We start from the raw sequence: 21427 nt of genomic DNA on the forward strand, positions 1-21427 counted from the left end.
TGGGCAAAAGCATTGTACCTTAATGGTATCACTGTAACCTAAAATGTTATTTAGGGGGCGACTGGTTTTTCCGCTACCACCCGCAAACGCAGCTTTTGCGGTTGGAAGCGGTTGTCGGCGGTTTGCAACAATCACTCAAATTGCTCTAAACCGCTTCAAACTGCTCCGAATCTCATAAATTCAAAAGCTGGCTCCAGCTAGCGTTTGCGGTTGCGGGAGGGGTAAAATTTTTTTTTTTCTTAAACAATATATATACAAAAGTAAAAATATTTAAAAAAAAATTAAAATTGAAATTATGAAAATATTTAAATATATCTATATATTTTAATTAATATTATAAAATTTTATGATAAAAACAATTTCAATAAATTTTCAAAAATTAAAATTATAACTTTCTAAATATAAATTTTATATTTATTATAATTTTATGATTTTTGATATTTTTATAATTATATTAAATGTAAATATTCTTAATTTATTATTTGACTGTTACCGCATTTGGTAGTTAACCAGTCATAAGTCACCGCAAACGCACCAGTTTTTAACCGTAGTACCAGTCGTACAAATCTCTTAAAACCGCTAAAAACCGCAACCGCCCGCATCCACAAACTCCCGTAATTGCAACCGCAACCGCTGCGTTTGAACCAGTCAGGCCCTTAATAACGCCAAATTCGAAGTCACTCTTTAAAACGTGGGATTATTTTTTATCAAAATTTATATTTTAAAATTAATCAATTTTTAGATAATATATTTTGTTGGTTTGTTCGGTGAAATTTCATTTGGCTATCAAACCACAAGTTAACTGGTTTGTCCTCAGTTTGATAAATATCCAACTTTAAATAAGTGAAATATAATTTCATATCTTGCTACTAATTCCTATAAAAAATTCATGTCAAATTTCTCAGGCAATATTCCACCAGTAAAAATATTCAAATCTTACTTCATTTCCTTCTTACTTAATTGACCCTCCACTTTTTTAATATTAATCTACAAAGAAAAGAAATAACAAATACATTAGTATACCAAGAATATTATGCAAATAATAAAAAAAACAATTCTATTTATTAAAATATTATGGTAAATAAAAAATAATCAGTCAATGGCAATATAAACAAAAGAATAAGGAAATGAAGAGCAAAACTACTGTAAGACTCATTTACAAAAAAAACAAAAAAAAATTACAGTAAGACGTGTGTAAGTTTAGATTTGGCGTCTGTAGAATGGGTTTAGGATTCTCACTCGAGTAGAAGTAAGGAAGTGGAGTGTGGAACCCCGAAAAAGCAAGAAAAACACGTTTCTTTTAAGTCGTTCAACCACTTTGTGATACTTTTTAGTTACTTTTTAGCAAAAGAGGATATAAAATCTAGGGTTCGTGGTTCTTAGGGAAAGAACTTGATCGAATTTGGGGCATTCAACCGGGTGAAAAACATTGGATTAAGTCAGTTTGGAAGCTCGAATACTATCTGTATCGATGGCTCTTTCACTAGAAGAAGAAGATGAACCGTTCGAAATACCGGATTTGTTGGGGTTCTGTTCGAATGAGAAGAATAAGCTGAGTTTGGTGGGTAGAATTCTAGACCTGGAATGCCAGAAAATGTCAACATTAATTTGGAGAATGCCTAGAAAATGGCAGAAGGAAGGTAGATGTCGAGGAGTGGCTCTGTCTCAGGAGCGCTTTCAGTTCTTCTTTGATCATGAGTATGATTTGCTTGGTGTCTTGGCGAAAGGAGTACATACCTTCAATGAATGGACTCTGGCGATAGAGAGGTGGGTGGAAGAACCACCAAACGATTATCTTCAGTATATCCTGTTGTGGGTTAGTATAAGCAACATTCCTATGAATTACTACACAAAGGAAGCTATCATGGCGCTTGGAGACCTGGAGGGGGAAGTTAAAGAATTTATATTTGATCTCACAAAACCGCAAACTCAACCTTATGAAAGAGTCCAAGTTAAGTTTAATGTGGTGAACCCGTTAAAGATGTCAAAGGTAGTCAACATAAAAGGAGCTAAGCCGATGACTATCCATTTTAACTATGAAAGGATCCAAAAGCGATGTTTCACCTGTCTTAGGCTGAACCATGAGAAAAGCATCTGTCCCCTTGTAGTGAAAAGAAGAAAAGATGAAGCTCTTGTAAGGCGCCAAAAGATCTCAAAGAAGTTGGAATAAAAAAAGGCTGTTTAAAAAGAGGATGATCCCCTTTTTCGAGTACTATCTGAAGATCAGGTGGGGATAAACTCGGTTACAGGAAAGCCGAAAATTGTAAAAGAGGTGTTGGATGAAATGAGACAGTACTTGATGCTGGCTACTGAAGAAGATAGATTCCTAAGGGAAGAAAGAGTGAGAAGCTCGGTAGCTGCTGTGGAACAAGACCCTATGCTGCAGCGTACTGTGTTGAGACTTGAGGCACCTCCCATTATATCTCAAGACTTCGACAAAGGGAAGGGAATAGTTTTCAGCTATAAGGAATTAAATAATCCAAAAGAGGGTAGGAATCAGCAGGAGAAATTGATGGCCTCTTCAATCAGAGCTGGTACAGCAGGGAGATGGAACGCTGAAAAGATCACGATGGCTGAAAGTGAAGATGCTAATTTTGGTGCCACTTATATGGGTTCTTCTAATGGTTCAACAGTTTTTAGCACGGATTTTTCAGAACCGTGTGCTTCATACGGAACTAAAAAGAAAACATATCAGCGTAGACGCCCTCCTAAATCAAAAAGAAAGCCTAGACCGTTGTTGAATGTAGAAAAGGAAGAGGGGGTTCTGTGAGATAAATCAGCTGGTAAGAGAATGGAAGGGAGTAAGAAGAGAAAGGTAGAAACTGAATTTGGGGATCTTCTAGTTTCGGCGAAGTCTAAAACCCTAAAGGTGATCCCAAGGGAGGGATCACACAATCTTTAAATGAGCATACGAAGTTGGAATTTCCAGGGATTGGGGCTTACTCAAGACCTGACAATTGAGCGACTCCGGGAAATACGTCGAACACATTTTCCAGCGATCATGTTCTTGATGGAGACTAAGAATTGTAGAGATGTTTTGGTGGATTTGCAGCAGTGGTTCGGGTATGATAGGGTTTTCACGGTTGATCCGAGAGGCTTGAGTGGGGGCTTGGCAGTATTTTGGAAAACCGACATCAAGCTGGATATTAAATATGCGGATAAGAATCTGATTGATATGCAGGTTCAATATAGAGAAGTTAGTTTCTTCCTCTCGTGTATATATGGTGAACCGTCTTCAGAGGGGAAAGATATTGTCTGGTAAATAATAAGCAAGATATGGGTCACTAGAAAGGATAAGTGGTATTTGATTGGAGACTTCAACAAGATCCTCAACAACGATGAAAAAACTGGAGGTTCCATGAGATCTGAAGCATCATTCAAACCTTTTGGGGACATGCTTTCCGCCTGTTGAATGAAAAAACTGGAGTCATCTGGTATCAGATTTACATGGTCTGGTCAGAGATGGAAGAAGTGGATACAATGTTGTCTAGACAGGGCCTTTGGCAACAAGGCATGGTTGAGAGTTTTCCATGGGTCGAATCAGAAGTTTTTGGATAAACGCGGCTCTGATCACAGACCAGTGCTACTGAAACTTCAAGCTTATCAAGAAAGGATGGGGGTCAGTTCAGGTTTGACATAAAATTATTGTTTCAACCGGGTGTGAAACAGAAGATCATTGAAGCGTGGAGAGGTTCTGTGGAGGGGTCCGTAAATAGAAGTGTGGCGAAAAAGATACGAGACTGTCGAGGAGTTTTGAGTGAATGGAAGAAACAAAGGATCTTCAATGCCAAAGATAGAATTCATATGCTGGAGAGGAGGTTAGAATGGTTTCAATAAAGAAACTACCCTTCCTGGCATGCGATCAGAGTGATAAAGAAAGAGCTGTGCAGAGTGTACAAAGAAGAGGAAATTTTTTGGCAGCAGAGAAGCATGGAAAAATGACTTAAATATGTTGACCGAAACTCTAACTTCTTTCATGCCTCGGTTAAGGCAAACAGAGCAAATAAAAGGCTTATAAAAATGACGAATGGAAAAGGAGTAGAACAATGGTCAGAAGCAGCAAAAGCTTAGGTGGCTATGGATTATTTTAACGATCTCTTCAAGTCGTCTAATCCCCCAAGCTATCGGCCTCCATTCCAGGAGATGAGACCAAGAGTTTCAGAAGAAATGAATCAGCGACTGATTGGTGAAGTGTCAGATGAAGAAATCAAAAGTGTTGTCTTCAGTATAAAAGGCTCAAGTGCTCCAGGGCCGAATGGAATGTCGGGGCTTTTCTTTCAGCAATATTGGGATGAGATAAGGCCAAAAGTATCCTCTGAAGTAAAGAAATTCTTTGAAAGAGGGGGAATGCCGACGAATTGGAACTTCACTTATATCTTTCTTATACCAAAAGTCTAGGAGCCTGAAACTATGGCTGATATGCGTCCGATAAGGCTATGCTCAGTACTGTATAAAATCATCTCCAAGCTATTGGCGCGACACCTACAGCCCATCCTCCCTGAGCTGATATATGTTAATCAATCGGCCTTCGTGGCGGAGACATTGACTACAGATAACATCACAATTGCTCATGAAGCGGTTTATGCATTGCGGGTCAATTCGAGCATCATGAGTGAGACAATGGTGGTGAAAACGAACATGTCAAAGGCTTACGACAAAGTAGAGTGGAGCTACCTGAGGATTTTGATGGAGGCTCTTGGGTTTGACTCCAAATGGGTTAAACTGATTATGGCATGCGTTACTTATGTCTCCTTTGCGGTGCTGGTGAATGATCAACCTTTTGGGATGATTAGACCACAGCGTGGACTTCGCCAAGGTGATCCCCTCTCGCTGTTTCTATTTGTGATGTGTACAGAAGAGCTCACTCATCTATTGACTAGAACGGAAAGACTAAGCTTGCTAAATGGTTTGAAGTTTGCTGATGAGGGGACTTCAGTTCATCATTTGCTGTTTGCCGAATACAGTTTGTTTATGTGTAAAGCGTCTGAAAACCAAGCTCTAACCCTGCATCAAGTGCTCGAGGTGTATGGCAGTGCAACAAGTCAGACAATCAACTTGCATAAATCAGCTATATCCTTTGGATCTCAGGTTGGTCCCGCTGTGAAATTTGCGATTCAAAGGGTGCTAGGTATCTCAAATAAGGAGGTTCAAGAAAATATCTAGGGATGTCGGAATGCTTTAGCGGCTCTAAGATAGAGCTGCTAGGTTATTTAAAAGAAAGAGTGAATGGTAGACTGAATGCTTGGTACTTAAGGAAGCTGTCCCAAGGGGGGTAAAGAAGTATTATTAAAGACGTCTGCATCGGCACTGCCTGTTTTTGCGATGTCAATATTCAAACTCCCGAAAATAATCTATGCCAACATGTCAAAGTGCCATGGCCAACTTCTGGTGGGGATCAGACGTGCATCTCAGGAATATCCATTGGATAGCGTGGGAGAAACTTTGCTTGCCAAAGGTGAGTGGAGGAATGGGTTTTAGGGATTTGGAAGCTTTCAATCAAGCACTGCTGGCTAAACAGGCTTGGAAAGTCCTTACTTTCCCTCACTGCTTGTTGGCCCAATTCCTCAAAAGCAGATACTTCCCAAGTTCTAACTTTTTGGAAGCCAAATTGGGTGAGAGGCCATCATTTGCTTGGAGAAGCTTTTTGTTTGGGAGGGAGTTTTTATTAAAGTGTCTGCAGAAACGAGTTGGTGATGGAAACTCAATAAATGTTTGGACTGATAGATGGGTTGAAGATGAAGCGGATGGATGCGGCGAGTTGGTGATGGAAACTCAACAAATGTTTGGACTGATAGATGGGTTGAATATGAAACGGATGAATGCGGTCTGAGGGCTCCTTGGATTAAAAATTGCACGTTCAACGTGAATCTGCGAGTGAGGGAGTTGATTGAATTTCAAAACAGAAGATGGAATACTCAGGTGTTGGAGGAGGTTTTTGTAGCTTCAGATATTCAAATTCTTCTAAAGAACCAACTGGTTACGTCTAAAGAGGACTTCTGGGCGTGGAAATTTAACAAATCAGGGGCATACACTAATAAAGCAGGCTATTGGCTAGTGTCTCAGGAGAAGAGTAAAGAGATTCGTTAAGTGGCTGAGGCTCTTCCATCACTCAACAGCCTGAAATCTCAAATTTGGAAAGTGCAGACAGTTCCTAAGATAAAAACTTTCGTATGGAAAGCTATGTCACAAGCCCTGCTGGTAGCTGATTTGTTAAGGAAAAGGGGAATGAAGTGTGATGATCGATGCCAGCTGTGTGGTTTCGAAGGGGAATCGGTGAACCATATAGGATTCTAGTGAACAAGAAATCTTAGTAATTCATTGGACAGGATGGCAGAATAAACCAGAAACTTTATTATCTATTCTGATTTCTGATTTTGTAGCTGTCATCTTGCTAGGAAGTGTTGGGCTATATCCAATATCCCCTCTCCTCGGTGTGGCTTTAGTGACCAATCGATCTATGAAAACATTGCCTATCTCCTGAAGGTTAGTAAGGATGTAAGGTTTGATGTTGAAATCAACAGAAGCTGGCCGTGAATCCTCTGGTACTCATGTAAGAACAGAAATACCTTTATTTTTTAGGGTAAATTGTTTGAAGCAGAGGAAATTACGAAGAACGCGAAAGAGGAAGCTTGATGTGTGGTTCTTGGCTCAACGATTCAGAGTGGAATGGACAAGGTGGAGGCAAGCGTGATAGAGAAGGGAGCACATGGTAATGCTCAGGCGATCGCTAAAGGCTGGGTCATATGTGAGTTTGATATGGACTGCTCGAAATGTTTTGGGCTCATGGGTGCGGCTTGGATTGTGAAAGATGAGAATGGAAGAGTTCTGGAATATAGCAGGAGAGCTTTCTCGGAGGTGAAGTCTATCAGTGAGGCAAAGTTGCGAGTTTAGTTGTGGGTCTTATAAAGTATGAAGAGTTTGAGAAAGAAGAAGGTTATCTTTCTTTCAACCTTTGGGGATATTGTTGAGGCGATAGAGAAACCTGCCTTGTGGCCTACCTTGCAATTTGAAGCTACAGAGATTAAGAGAGAATTGCAATCTTTCAAGGCGTGGGAGTTAAGGATCAGACTATTGGCATCAGTTAGATGTGCCTCTTTCATCGCTCAGAGCGTCAGGCAGTTTGGTCTGATGCAGTCTTATGTAGCGGCTGGCCACCCAAGATGGTTGGATCACATGTATGCGAATGAAAGAGGAGCATCTGATAGTTAACAGGGTTGTTGGGTGTTTTTTGGTCCGCCCTTGTTGGGTGTTGTTGATGATTGAGTAGTTAGTCGCTTAGTCGCTCTAACTGATTTTTTGGAAGTTTGTGGAGATGTAAGCTATATTGCTCTTGATGGTTGTAAAAGCCTTTTGGTATATATAAAGTTTCAATTTGGGGGAAAAATGTGTGGAAGTTTAAGGTATGAGAAATTAGGAAGGGAGTTTGATTCTTTATATCGTTAAGTTTGTTAAAGTTAAGCTTCCTTGAGAAGTTACGATTCAAAGTTGTTTAACGTATTTTCATATATACAAAATTATTATATTTTGTGAATATAAAATCAAATCATTAAATTTGCAAATATTTAATATTCCTTGAATTGATAAAATATATTTTCAAGGAGATATTTTAGAAAACAATTTTATTCAATTCTTTTATAATATGTAGTTTTAATTTTTGGTGAGATATTTGCACTGATCCAAAAATGTAATATAAATTATAAGGAAACTAATTCAACTCAAATCATATTAAGATTGGGCAAATAAACCGAATCCAAAAAATCTGAACCAAACACGGGCGAATTGAAATTAATCCGAACGAATCCGAACCTTACATAAATACTGAATGGATCTTATTTTATGGTATTTTGGATTATATGTTTTACTCGAGTCAAACCCGAACCTAAATGGATATCTAAACAAATCAAAGAAATTAAAATCTCAAAACATAATTTGTACCAAATCCAATCCCAGTCCTAATATGTATCTAAAATACACTAAGATATTATTAAGTACCTAAAATAATTATCTATTAAATGAATAATTAACTCAAATATTTGGTTTAGTATGTATTTTTGGTATTAGGTCAATATTGATGTTTTAATGTTTTGACAATTGCATTTAAAGTTTAATTATGAATAAATTTGCTTTGGAAGTTTAAATATTTTTTGTTTTAACAAAAAAATTAAAATAGCATTTCTTACGTTTATGGAATTGATAGTTGTTAGTTTTAACTTTATACGTTTAATTATGTATGAATCTCGTTTGTACAAAGTTTGATTTGTCATGATATATGTTGTCACATATAATTCAAGGACATGCTCCCAAAAAATTATTTTGAAGGATAGCAATATGGTTTGAGAAAACAACGCACAAAAGTTATGAAAAATACTAAAAATATACTGAGTTTAATCAAGTACAAATGAATATTTTTGGAACCGATAATTCAATTAATATTCGAAACCAAAACTATTTCGTGTTCAACTGGATCTTGGACATGCAACTAAACCCAAATAGAACCCGACTAACCCCAAACCAAATCCGACCCGAACATTTACAATATTTGAATGGGATTAAAATTCATAAACCGGAAAACCCAAAACCTGATTGAACCCAAATATTGGGACTTCGATTGTCCATCCCTAAATCATACTATTAAGAGCATCTCCATCCCCACTCCATAATTTACTGCAAAATGAAGTAGAAAATAGAATAGTAAAAAAACAAAAAAGTGATTACTCTATAAATATAGAGATTTTTTATTTTTTGTTCATACTCCATTTTCCACTCCATTTTTGGAGTGAGGATAGAGATGCTAAGGCCAACATTATCGGCGTCCCAGCAGGCCGTCCTTAGGCGAAATGGGCCGAAAAATAAATAAAAAATAAAAGAAAAGAAGAGAGACGTGGGTTAATCAAGGAGCGTCCGAGCTCGTCCTTATTGAGCACGTGGCACAGTTTGATTGGGAAACCGAAAGGGGTAGAGGAAACACGAAGATATGTTTCGAATAATCTTGGTCTCGACTCCTTTCTCTCTATTCCGACGGCGATCTCGACTCCTCTCTCTCTATTTCGACAGCGTCACCGATCAGTCGTGTAATCGAAGACTTCTCCGCCGAATCGAATATTGACGAGGTATGTGCTCTTCTCTGTCCTCTGTTTTACGATTTACAAGTCGATGTATATGTGGGTTTGATTGGTATCTGTTGTGACGATTGCGTTGCATGCATCGTCTTTGTAGGGGAAAGACGAGTTTCGGTGTGGAAAGCATTCTCGGCGTTTCCGTATTCTCTCTCTCTCGACGGCGATCCAATCGAAAACAGGTTTGTGTTTTCTCAATCTCCGTCTCGGTTAGATTAATTTTATTTCGTGCGATATAGAGCTTACGATTGATGATTTGATCTATCTCCGTCTTGGTTAGAATTTTTTTTAGAGTGATGATGCTTCCTGATTGTGATGGTTTGTAATTGTGATGGTGTGTAATATTTTTGCTAAATTTCTCATATGTGAATTCTTTTGAATGAGTAAACAAAATTGTTCCTGCGTTTATGAACTCTTGTTCAGAATTCTCTCATAGTTTTGATTGACTAAATCTGTTCATCTTTTCATATTTACAATAATTGTTCAAGTGTTTATGCTCATTGTTCATTTGTGAATTTCCTTTGATTGAGTTAGCATAATTGTTCAAGTGTTTATGGTCATTGTTCCTAATTATTCTCATAGTTTTGAAAGAGTAAATCTTTTCATATACATGTGAAATGCAAAAGAGGTTGTTGTACTTGCGTAAAAGTAAACTGATATTTAATAACTTGTTACTAGCTTTGTGGTTCTATGTGTAGCTTGTCAGATTTTATGGTTCGGTCATTACTGAAAGTAGTTTATGGTTCGGTCATTACTTCTTATTAGAGTGTTTGGTTGTAACTCATTACTTCTTCATATCGTTAATGGTCTTGTCTACTTTACTTCTCTGTAGTTTATGGGTTGCTTGTTAGAGTTTATAGTTGTATCTCATTACTTCTTAGCAGTAATGGTCTTGTCTACTGTTTAATTATCTGTAGTTTAACCTATTATATATGTCCACCATCTTCATTGTATCATATATATCCACCATCTTCTTTCTCTCTTGTTTGCGCAATCCCTTCCTCTCCGGTTTCTCTTCTCTTTCTCTGTTCTAATAGCTATGGATCCAAGGAATCCATATAGTCAGTCATCTAGTTATATGGGCCTTCTAAACAGTCAAAACTTTCCTTATGAAAGTTTCCCTCAGTTCAGTTCACAAGTAACCGACGCTGGAACTCAACCTGAAGCCACACCTGTGGACCGTAAGGAGAGAAGGAAATGGACCCCATCCGATGACGAGGTCCTAATCAGCGGGTGGCTGAACACATCCAAGGATGCGATCGTTGGAAATGATCAAAAGTCGGGGAGTTTTTGGAAACGAGTAGGCGAATATGTCGCAGCTAGTCCACATGCTAGAGAGGGTGGTGAAACAAGAGAGCATCTCCACTGCAAGCAGAGGTGGCACAAAATCAATGATGTAGTGAGCAAGTTCTGTGGCGCATATGCTGCAGCTGAAAGACAAATCAGTTCTGGTCAGAATGAAACAGATGTTCTCAAGATGGCCCATGAGATATACTACGCTGATCAGCACTCGAAGTTTAATCTTGAGCATGCGTGGTGTGTGTTGAGGTATGAACAGAAATGGCTTAACCTCAACACACCTAAACCCACGGGCAGTTCAAAGAGAAAAATTGGTGAGCCAGTTTCTGATACTTCAAGCACGTGTCATGGTGATCAAGACATCCGTCCTGAAGGTGTAAAGGCTGCTAAAGCTAAAAGGAATAATGGTCAAGGGAAGTCTGTTGCTGAGTATTCGACCATTTGGGAAATGAAGAAGGAGGATCTCATGATGAAGAAGGAGGATCTCATGATGAAGGAGAAGCTGTCTAGACTGGCCATACTAGACTCTCTCCTAACCAAAAAAGACCCTCTGACTGAAGCTGAAGAAGTTGTCAAGAATAAGGTACTCGCTCAGTATTTCTGAGCAACAAAACTAAATCTTTCTATGTTTCTACCTTATAAACTATGTCTTTAAAATGTTGTTTGAACTCTTTCCCTGTCGGCTTTGAGAATTCGAGCCTTATTTGTTTGTATGAATCTACTTTATGTTTGCTTAACGTGATGAATCTACTTGATGTTTGCTATTACATGTCTTTTAAATGTTGCTTTTTGAACTGTCCTTAGCTACACACTTCTATTTTTTTACTTTGAACTGACGGTAGCTACACACATATTTTTTTTTTTCAGGTTTAGGTAGACATGGGCCTTGACTACAGCTACACGCAACCTTCTGAATCAGAGGAGTATGGTGGGGAGACAGCTGACTGTCCCTACAGCGAGACAGATGATCTTATACGTCGAGACCAAGAAGAGATAAGCCGCAACTATGGTGCCCCGGCTCAGTACCCTCCTCAACCCGAAGTTGAGTTCGGATTTCCGCAGACCTGTTACTGTGGTAGTCAACCTGTTATAGCCACATCTAACAGTAGGAATTATCTGGGGAGAAGATACTACACTTGTGTTAATGTCGATGATGGTGAGTGTCATGTATGGAAGTGGTGGGATGAGGCAGTTATGGAGGAGATGAGAGCAAGGGATAGACACACACTTCAATTGGCTGAAAAGGTAGAAACTCTAACCATGTTGACTGACTATGAGACTGAGCGGAAAGTGGTTAGGCTAGAGAAGATAGTTAGCGAGTTAGCGAAGAAGAAAACAAGGTTCACGTATGGCTTTGAATACTTTGTTGCTGGAATGGTTTTGGTATTAGTTTTAATAGGTATGCTCTTCATGTTTAAGTAAAGCCAATGAGTTATGGTTTTAGATGTGATCTCTTTGAACTGTTTCTCGGCTTTTTTTACTTTGTTGTACTCTATGAACTCTTCCTCATGTAATTACTAACTAGATTTTGACCCGTGCAACCGCACGGGTGTTTATTTTTACTTTTTTATACATAAATTATTATTTTAGAACATAAGTAGTATATATTTTTAATGTTAATCATATACTTAAATATTTATATAACTATTTCAAATACAATAATTTTATAATTTACATGTTATAATTAATTAAATGTTTAAACCGTATATATTTACCACTTCTTATTATATATTTATCTTATTGTATTTGCATTTAGTTATTAAACAAATTAATATATTGATGAGAAAATATATTTAAAAATTATTTTATATTTAATTTATGCTAAATTTTGACCCGTCTTTCAAAACTGGATTTCTTTTTACCAATATTAGATAATTTATTATTGTATATATAAAAATCTAAGATATGTTAATTTTTAGACATATATTATATAGTTTGTTAATTTTAAGCTATTCTATCATCATATTATATTTTAAATAAATAATTTATATTTATGAAAATAAAATTTATAAATTTATCAATTGAATATAATTTTATGATATTTATTTTAGTATAATAATTATATTTTAATATGATCATGACTATAAAATAGATAAAATAGGATTTAATTTATTTATTTTCATTTTTAAACGATAACTTAAAATACATTAAGTTATTGTTTAAAAAAATTTACACAGATTTATTAGAATTTTTAAAATATATATTATATTTAAACTGAAAATATATTATGATTAAAGTAGTTACAAAGATTTTATATTATTAACTTTAAAGAAATACATGTTAATTTTTATACATGTATTATATAGTTTGATAATGTTAACCCATCTTACCAACATATTAGATTTTATTTTTGAACATAAATATTTTATAATTACGAAAATAAAATAACTAAATATATAAATTTAATACAATTTTATTATATTTAGCTCAATATAATAATTTTATTTTAATATGATTGACTATGATTATATAATAAATAAAATATTATAGTTTTTTTTATTTTGAATTTTATATAACTGAATATATTAATGTATAATATTATTTTAAACTAATTTCAAAATTAGCAAAAATATTTAAATATAATTTCAAAAATGAAGATCTTGTAAAAATCTTTTTAAACAGATTTGTTAGAATTTTAAAATAAATATATTTATATTTAAAATGAAAAGATATCAAAAGATATTATGATTAAAATATTTTAAAAATTCTATTTATTATTAGTCTGAAATAAAATGTAATATGAATTTTTATGAATAGGTCCATTAAGTCCATTTTTGAAAAAAATCACACATGAATCAAGGTTGTGACTTCTGTTTTAATATATAAGATTATATGTCATTACTAATTATAATAATCTTATTACTTTGCTAAGATACTCCAAAAAGTCCTACCAATAATCCTATTATTTTGGATTGTCTCTAACTTTTGTCCTTAACATCAAAATAAGATTAAACTAATCTAAGGACCCAAAAATTAAGGACACCAATAATGTTGCCCTAAGGCCATGTAAGCAAGTCCTTAAGGCCGAGTAGGCTTTGACGTCAAATTTGAGTCATCAATACACGTCATCTTTGCCAAATCACATTTTTCAACCACTAAATCATAACATTTTCACTTGATCATAAAATAGTATGATTCAGAATATTGATGCAAATTTAATTTTCTTTCATATTAGATAAATATATTACGGCAACTTTCCTTCTCTCATGTTGTTAGTATAGAAGTACAAAAAATTAAAAATATAGATGAACTCCGTGCTTCCTTCATATGACTTGTGATGATATATATTTATGCCTCCTTCGAACAAATAGTTTATAATGTGCCGGTTCAGTTACCTGAATCCATCTTTCCGGCGACTTTCATCTTCCCAGCGGAATCCCTTTGAACTTTTTCACCACCAATGAAGTTGAAGAAATCTTCGAATGAACCTTTAAATTCTCCACTGCCCTGAGCTTCTAGTAGTTTTCTTTTGTGAGCTTTATCTCCGAGGTAAGGCATATATTTAGCAAACTCCTCATACAAGTTGTTGAATTTTCCATCGGCCTGAGCTTCGGTTAACTCTCTTCCGTGTTGCTTACCTTCGAAAAAAGAGCCAAAGAACTGGGAATACTTGTCATACTTACTTTGATCCGAACCGTTGACTTTTTCAGTGGTTTTGTTCTCTGCTTGTTCTTCTGCTAATTCTCTTCCGTGATAAATTGCTCTTCCTTCAAGTGCTCTTGCATGTTGAACAACTTTCTTCATCTTCTTCTCCTCAAAATCGTTAACTACATCCATGAAATCATTGATCGAATTCCTGAAATATAGCATAGCATCACCGATCTTTTTCGATTCGCGGAAGTTGATGTTAGCATCAGCCTTGTAATTATGTTTGGCTGAGATCTTTAGGATCGCCTTTTGAACATGAAGAAGCCCTTTTGTAAAACCAGCACAGCTTTTCATTAGCTTTAAGGAAGTTTTCTTGTCGACTTTACCGATAATACTAGCTTGCACCGCAAGAATTGCTTTGGTTGTTAGGGCATATTTTGTCTTAGCAGTACCTAAAACATCTACGATGGGATTCTCAGATTTGTAGAGGCTCTCAAGGTACTCAACATAGCCTTTGCACATTGTGAACATTGCCTTAATTTTGGCGGTTTTTGGGGAAAACTTTTCTTTATGGTTTAAGATCTCAGTGATTTTGGCAAAAGGTGAGGTTTGGAGTTCGGATACAGTTTTTGGAAATAATGGTACCGGAGATGTGTGACTGGAAACGGAAAGGAACAATGATCCAAGAGAGAGAGTGAAGGCTATAGATAACAATAGAGAGATCCTTGCCATGGCTGTATTGCTTATGATAAGGAAATGTGAAGAAAAAAAAAAGCTAAAAGAGAAAGAAAAGACGGAAGTGTGGTTTTGATTTGAGATCTTTGGAGAGTTATATATACTTTGTTCTGAATTTTTATACACTAATTATAGGATGAATAAATGGTTAGTTACAACGAGAAATCAATCGTTAGTTAATGGAACTCTGTTATTTTTTCCTTTTTAAGAATTTTAGCAATGATACAAGAAATAGGATGACAAATGGTATCAGTTTCAACGTATCGTTACTTAAGTTAAAACAAACAAACCAAAAATTCGTTTTGGTAAGAAAAAAAAAAAAATTTACCTATGTTTTCAGTGTTAGGGTTTTAGTTTGTTTATATACTTCTTAAACAGAAAGTAATACTGTTTATTGCTTTCTCCGTAACAAACTGTTCCTGTTTTCAAATAAAACTAGGTAATAACCCGCGCCTTGCGCAGAATGTGATTATTAGTTTCGTTATTTTTAATAAAGATACATTAATCTGTTTAATCTGAATATCAATTTAGTTTTAAGTTGTTTTTTAGTTTTTAATCTCCTAAAATATAACTATCATTTTAAATCAATATTTATTTGGTTTGTTCGGTTAAAATGTTTGATGTTTTTGGGTTTTGTTTCACCTGATAATCAAAAATTACTATTAATTGTTTGTTTTCATGTTATGAATCTTAGATAGTCGTAATGTCAGAGCAATGATTTCATATTATAGTTTCTAAACTGATAATAGTAAAAAAAAACAAATTATTAAAACAAATCATTTTATTACAATTTGATCGATAGTGAAAGAAGCATTAAGAAAACAAATATTTTAACTTCCAAAAAAATTAGATATTTCAGTTGTGGTAAATACTTAGTTATAAGGTGTCACGTCAATGTGCACATGTATGTGTATGTAAAAATATCTAAAATGGTTGATAAATATATAAAGATACTGTTAATTAATATTAAATGGTATTTTTTCAAAATAATACATGAAAAATAATATTCTTAAAATGAAATTATTTATAGACAAAAATATTGTAAAATTTATATAAACTATAATATATAACTTATATATAATTCTGTAAATATATGTATATATATATGCATATAACGGATCAAAATGGATATCCGTTCCTATAAATATTGATATTTGTGATTTGCCTTTTTTTTAATGGATATTGCATTTTAGTATTTGATTTGCTTCGTAGAGCAACAGATATCCAGATTTTTCGGTTCAAATCAAAACGGATAACGAATCAAATCAAAATTTATGAATAATTTGTCCAGCTCTATTCGTAAACAGTAAAAAATAACGTAAAGAAGAACCATGCATGTGAGTTTTATATTAAAAATGTAAAGTACATAGGTGATGATTGGTTCGACTGTGGCTTTAAAAACTTAGCTGTAAATGTTTAACTGTAGATAAATCGGTTGTAGCTGTAAAGTTGTTACTGTAGACTTTTTCTGCAGAGACTTTTGCTGTAGTTAAATTTGTTATAGCTGTAAGCTGTAGACTGTAGATATTTTAAAATAAAATATATGATATATGTGTTCTATATATAAAATTATTATTTTATATCAATTAAAATAATTTATATTAATATTTTTTTAATAAATTATCAAAATTTATTGTAATTTAAAATGTGATATGAAAATAATTTATATTATTTAAATATCTTAATAATTTAAAAACACTAAAATTCAAAATTAAAATATTTATAAATTTTTTTATTATGATTATATCATTTATTTGATATTATAGATATTTGTTTTCATTTACAGATTCCACAGCTTATAAAAAGAAGATGTAGGATTTTTGTCTAAAATACATAAGAAAAATTTTTGCTTTATTTTTTTACTGTAGTTTTAAAAATAAAGCTAAAGCATGATTGGTAAAACTAAATAAAAACTTGATGTAGATTTTAATTTTTAAAAGTAAAGCTACAACATGATTGGTAAAATTTAATAATTTAAAAATAAATAAAGCTAAAATATGGAAATAAAACCTAACCAATCACCCCTATAGTGTGAACATATTTATGTAGAGTTTGGCTGAGAAGTTCTCTACATGTGACATGTGTGTATATTAGTGTGAATACATTTACTACAATGCTTCTACAAGTGACATGTGATCTATTTAGTGTGAACCCATTTATTACGATACTTCTCCTTTAATATATAAGGGATGTAGCATTTTCAGCATTGTTTATTAATGATCTAGACAAAGACTCTGTTGGTAACATGTAATAATTCGATGTAATTCGGCGTAAACATTATGTGGTAAAAACTTTAAGTTTATGTGGTAAGTTTACCATAAAAATTCTTATTTTATTAAAACTTATGACTGGTAACATTTTTGATGTATAAGTTGCAATATGGATTTTTAACAAAAGAATTGAATATATAAACATATAAATTATGAAAATATTTATTATACACAAATGAACCATTAAGCTATTTTAAAAAATATATAAATTAAAAGTATATTTTAAATTAGTATATAAAATTGAAGAATATTTTAAATTAGTATAAAAAAATGAAAAAAATCAGTATATTATTATTTTCTAAATATTTATGATCACTAATAATACTATTTATTCTAATAGCAATACTAAAATAAATTTATGAAATAATAATAGTAGGAACTTTAAGCTAAAAATATAAAATTCACAAATACTGAGTTTAATGCAAAAGAATGGATGGTATTTGTTAGTAAGGAAGCAAAGAATTAATGGAATATTTGGAAGAGCATATTTAAATGTTTACTAAAGAGTTTTACACTACTTTTTAAAAATTTCAGCATTAAAACATTTATTAACAGTATTTTTCAACAAACAAAATTATTTTTAATCTAAAATCTAACAAAAATTTAATAACTATCCAAAATTCCTTTACAAGTTCAGTTAAAATAAACCTTAAACAATATCTATACTATTAAAAGGGAAACAATCTTTAAAAATCTACTTATAAAAGGTTGTTGGACCCTTTCCTTTTTTTATTTTTTGGTCTTCCTTATATATTATATGTTATTCCTATTTAATCTCACTTTGTTATCAGCTAAATAAATATTATTAATTGGGCTTTGGGCGTTTAACTTAAAAAGATAATTTAACTGATACAACCCATTCAGAAAAGAAAATTATAAATCCAATTAACTTTTGTTACAGAAAAAAAAAATTAACCAAATTAACTTTAGACCCATTTTTTACAAAATCCCAAATTATGAAGACCATTTTATACATAAATACATATAAATGTAAAATTATTTAAATTGTATGGATTTCTAATAATAAAATATCTGTCACAAACTGATTTTTTTTTTTAAATTGATAATAGTTTGATAGAAAATTAAAAAAGGAAAAAAATAATACTTGCTTCACTATTTTGGTAGATTGATAATTAATATATTTATAAATAAACTTAACAATATTTGTTAAAAGAAATTTCTTATACAAGTCAAATGTATATTAATATATCAAAAATTTATAAAACAAAAAACATATTATATTTTTCTCAGTAGATTAATAACGGTCTTTTTGATTTTCAGATACTTTTACTATATTCATTTTATTATATTCTATTACACTATATATGAGTTACTAGATCTTACGGTTCGACCACAAGTCTGATTCGGATATGAAAACTCAATGAAAACATTGTACCGGACTGAAATAATAAAAATAGAATAGCTTTTAAATATGAGAAAAAGACTAGGATAGCACCAAACCAAGTTTTTGTTCCCAAAGTAGCACTCAAGGCTCAAAGTCACAAAAATAAGTTTCATTAAAGAGGTAATATACATTTATACCCCTTGGGTTAATTAATCCAAACCTTAGGGTTTAGAGTTAAGGGGTGGGGTTTTGGAATTAGGGTTTAAAATTTTATAAAAAATAAATACTATAATAAAAAATAAAAATTTTAAAAACAGTTTCAAAAAGTATTTTTAAATTATAAAAAGAAAATTTGAAAAAAAAAAATTTCAAAAAAAAAATTTCAAAAAAAAAGTTATAAAAATTTCGAATCTGAAAACATATAATCTGAAACTACAAAAAAAATTTCTTTTTTTTTTATTTTTTATTTATTTATTTTTGTTTGTTTATTTAATTTTAAACCAAGGGTATTAGAGATATTTTACCCTTTAATGAATGTCATTTTTGTGACTTTCTCCTTGTAGTGCTATTTTTGAGACATAAACTTCAAAAGGTGCTATTATTGGCAATTGCCCTTTAAATATTTTAGATATCTAATAATAAATATAAATTTATTTAATATTTGAGTTTACGGTCACCAAAAAATATCCGCGCTTCTTAAGCGCGGATCAAAATCTAGTTACAATCTTAAATCTAAATAAATTACTAACTAATTCAAAAAAAATCAACCAAAATAAAGAAAACTAACTAATATCTACACTGCATGTCAGGACGCAACCCTCTTTCGTCGTTCACATGGATAAAAATATTCTGGTTTGGTTCACAGAGCAGCCATGAGTTTGTATAAGTTGATGAAAAAAAAATATCTACACCGCTAGAAAACAAATTTGTCAGAATTTTTTTGAAACAACACGACAAATTCCAAATATATAGATTCCGCGAATTCCCAACGAAAAGGTTAGTCGAAAAAACGTTTGGGACTTCGTCAGGAATTCATCAGGAACTTTCCTTATGGACAATTGGTCACCCGGAAAATTCATGGCCACCTTCATCGAGAACATTCCTAGCGGATAAATGCATGTAAATAATATTTCGCACGAATATTATCAGTGGGAAATTTCCGACATATTTGATGGTTTTCCAAGGATCATTTTGTCAGGAATTTGTCTGTAATGAAATCACCATGAGTACTCGAAATAATTTTATTTTGTTAGATAAAAAAATTAACTTAAATAATTTGAAAGAATAATTAGATAAAATTCATAATTAAAAAAATAAATAAAATTTAGTTATAAATTTCCATAAAATAAAATTTTAAATTTTAAAACTAGAATAAATAAAAAATTAGAAGTCGTCGCCTCAGTTATGCTTCATCCTTTCCATTCACTTTGTTTTCTTAAATTGCTTCTCATTTTCTTCCAATTTAGCCATGGTCGTTGTATTTTGTTTCATGATTGTTGCATTTTGGTTCTCCAACACCTAGATCCGCTCATGTTTGTTCTTCAAGCTGTTCCGTAAACTCGGGATCAGTAGAGTAAAAAAATTTCACCAATGAAGAAGAAGAAGACCAGGTTCCACGAGCTAATCCGACAAATCGACCTTTCTTCTTTATAGTGACTTGCGAGAAGAAATAAAAAAATTCAACATTAAAACATTTGTTAATAATAATTTTCAAGAAACAAAACTTTTTATACCTTAATCTAACAAAATGTTGAACTGATACAAACTCCTTTACAAGATCGATTTAAATAAACGTTAAAACAATAGTACAATCTGAATCTAATCAAATTTACAAATTAATTCACCAATCTGGTACAATATACACTATTACTTTTACACGTTTTTGGTTTTAATTAATGATAAAATCTTAGAGTGAGGAAATAAAAGACAAATTGAAAATAGAGAGAGAGAGAGAGAGAGAGAGAGAGAGAGAGAGAGAGAGAGAGAGAGAGAGAGAGAGAGAGAGAGAGAGAGAGAGAGAGAGAGAGAGAGAGAGAGAGAGAGAGAGAGAGTAATTTATTTTTTATTAGAAGTTAAATTTTTCGACGGACGAAATTCGTTACTTCATAAAATTTAGCGGTCCAAAATTCTAGTCTATTCAAAATTTTCGACGCCTGAATCGTTAATTATTAGATTTCCGTCATAAATTGGCAACGAATTGAAAGAAATCATTACTAATATCGACAAACGTTCGTTGAATTTCCCTAAAAAATTCCTAACAAATTCAAGAGGACCAAACTTAAAATCAGTACGTATGAACGGAATGAGGTCAGATTGCCGTTCAAAATTTCCGAAGAAAATATAATAACTTTGTCTGAGTCAGAAATTCGTTACTTCATAAAATTTAGCGGTCCAAAATTCTAGTCTATTCAAAATTTTCGACGCCTGAATCGTTAATTATTAGATTTCCGTCATAAATTGGCAACGAATTGAAAGAAATCATTACTAATATCGACAAACGTTCGTTGAATTTCCCTAAAAAATTCCTAACAAATTCAAGAGGACCAAACTTAAAATCAGTACGTATGAACGGAATGAGGTCAGATTGCCGTTCAAAATTTCCGAAGAAAATATAATAACTTTGTCTGAGTCAGAAACTTCCTACGAAATTCTGTAACATATTCTTATCAAATAATCTATGGAATTTGATCAAAAATTTCAAATGGAAAATATGTGGTCAACAATGCAATTTCGTTAGAATATGACATGTTTTCTTGCAGTGTTAGCACTTATGAAATTGTATCTTCATAAGAACTAGTTTGTTAAATTTTAGTTTTATTTGTATGTAATCAAGTGATGGAATATACCATCTTGAATCTTGGTTCTATATTTTGTTGGACACTAAGAACATAAAGCAATCAATTTTTTTTATAAAATCTCGGAGTCCTTCCTTCGTCCACAGTTCAGTTGCTGAAACTCCTTGCCAGATGAACATGGAGTACTGATTGAGGGACTCAGTGGACAGGTCGCAAAAGTAGTCTACAGAGTTCTCTGAGAGCCTCGAGAACCATGTCAAAGCTGGTCCGTTGAGACTT

At 33.0% G+C, this 21427-nt stretch overlaps 2 protein-coding genes across 2 annotated transcripts; one reads left to right on the forward strand and one right to left on the reverse strand.

The window, feature by feature from the left end:
- Positions 1 to 9060: 9060 nt before the first annotated feature.
- Positions 9061 to 11285, forward strand: LOC117133487 (glutathione S-transferase T2-like). Its single transcript, XM_033289818.1, has 2 exons — positions 9061 to 9110; positions 9217 to 11285. The coding sequence occupies exon 2, from the start codon at positions 10156 to 10158 to the stop codon at positions 11017 to 11019; it is 864 nt and encodes a 287-aa protein (XP_033145709.1). The 5' UTR covers positions 9061 to 9110; positions 9217 to 10155; the 3' UTR covers positions 11020 to 11285.
- A 1768-nt stretch (positions 11286 to 13053) lies between these two features.
- On the reverse strand, positions 13054 to 15620 carry LOC103864031. The gene has a single exon (XM_009141798.3). It carries the CDS (start codon positions 14733 to 14735, stop codon positions 13743 to 13745), a length of 993 nt encoding a protein of 330 aa, XP_009140046.1. The 5' UTR covers positions 14736 to 15620; the 3' UTR covers positions 13054 to 13742.
- Between the last annotated feature and the right edge of the window lie 5807 nt (positions 15621 to 21427).

This window comes from Brassica rapa, chromosome A04, assembly GCF_000309985.2.
Source record: "Brassica rapa cultivar Chiifu-401-42 chromosome A04, CAAS_Brap_v3.01, whole genome shotgun sequence".
Lineage (NCBI taxonomy): Eukaryota > Viridiplantae > Streptophyta > Magnoliopsida > Brassicales > Brassicaceae > Brassica > Brassica rapa.

Bases quoted from the DNA above. Each gene is read 5' to 3' on its own strand.
- LOC117133487 (XM_033289818.1), top strand. From the start codon at position 10,156: ATGGATCCAAGGAATCCATATAGTCAGTCATCTAGTTATATGGGCCTT.
- LOC103864031 (XM_009141798.3), bottom strand. From the start codon at position 14,735: ATGGCAAGGATCTCTCTATTGTTATCTATAGCCTTCACTCTCTCTCTT.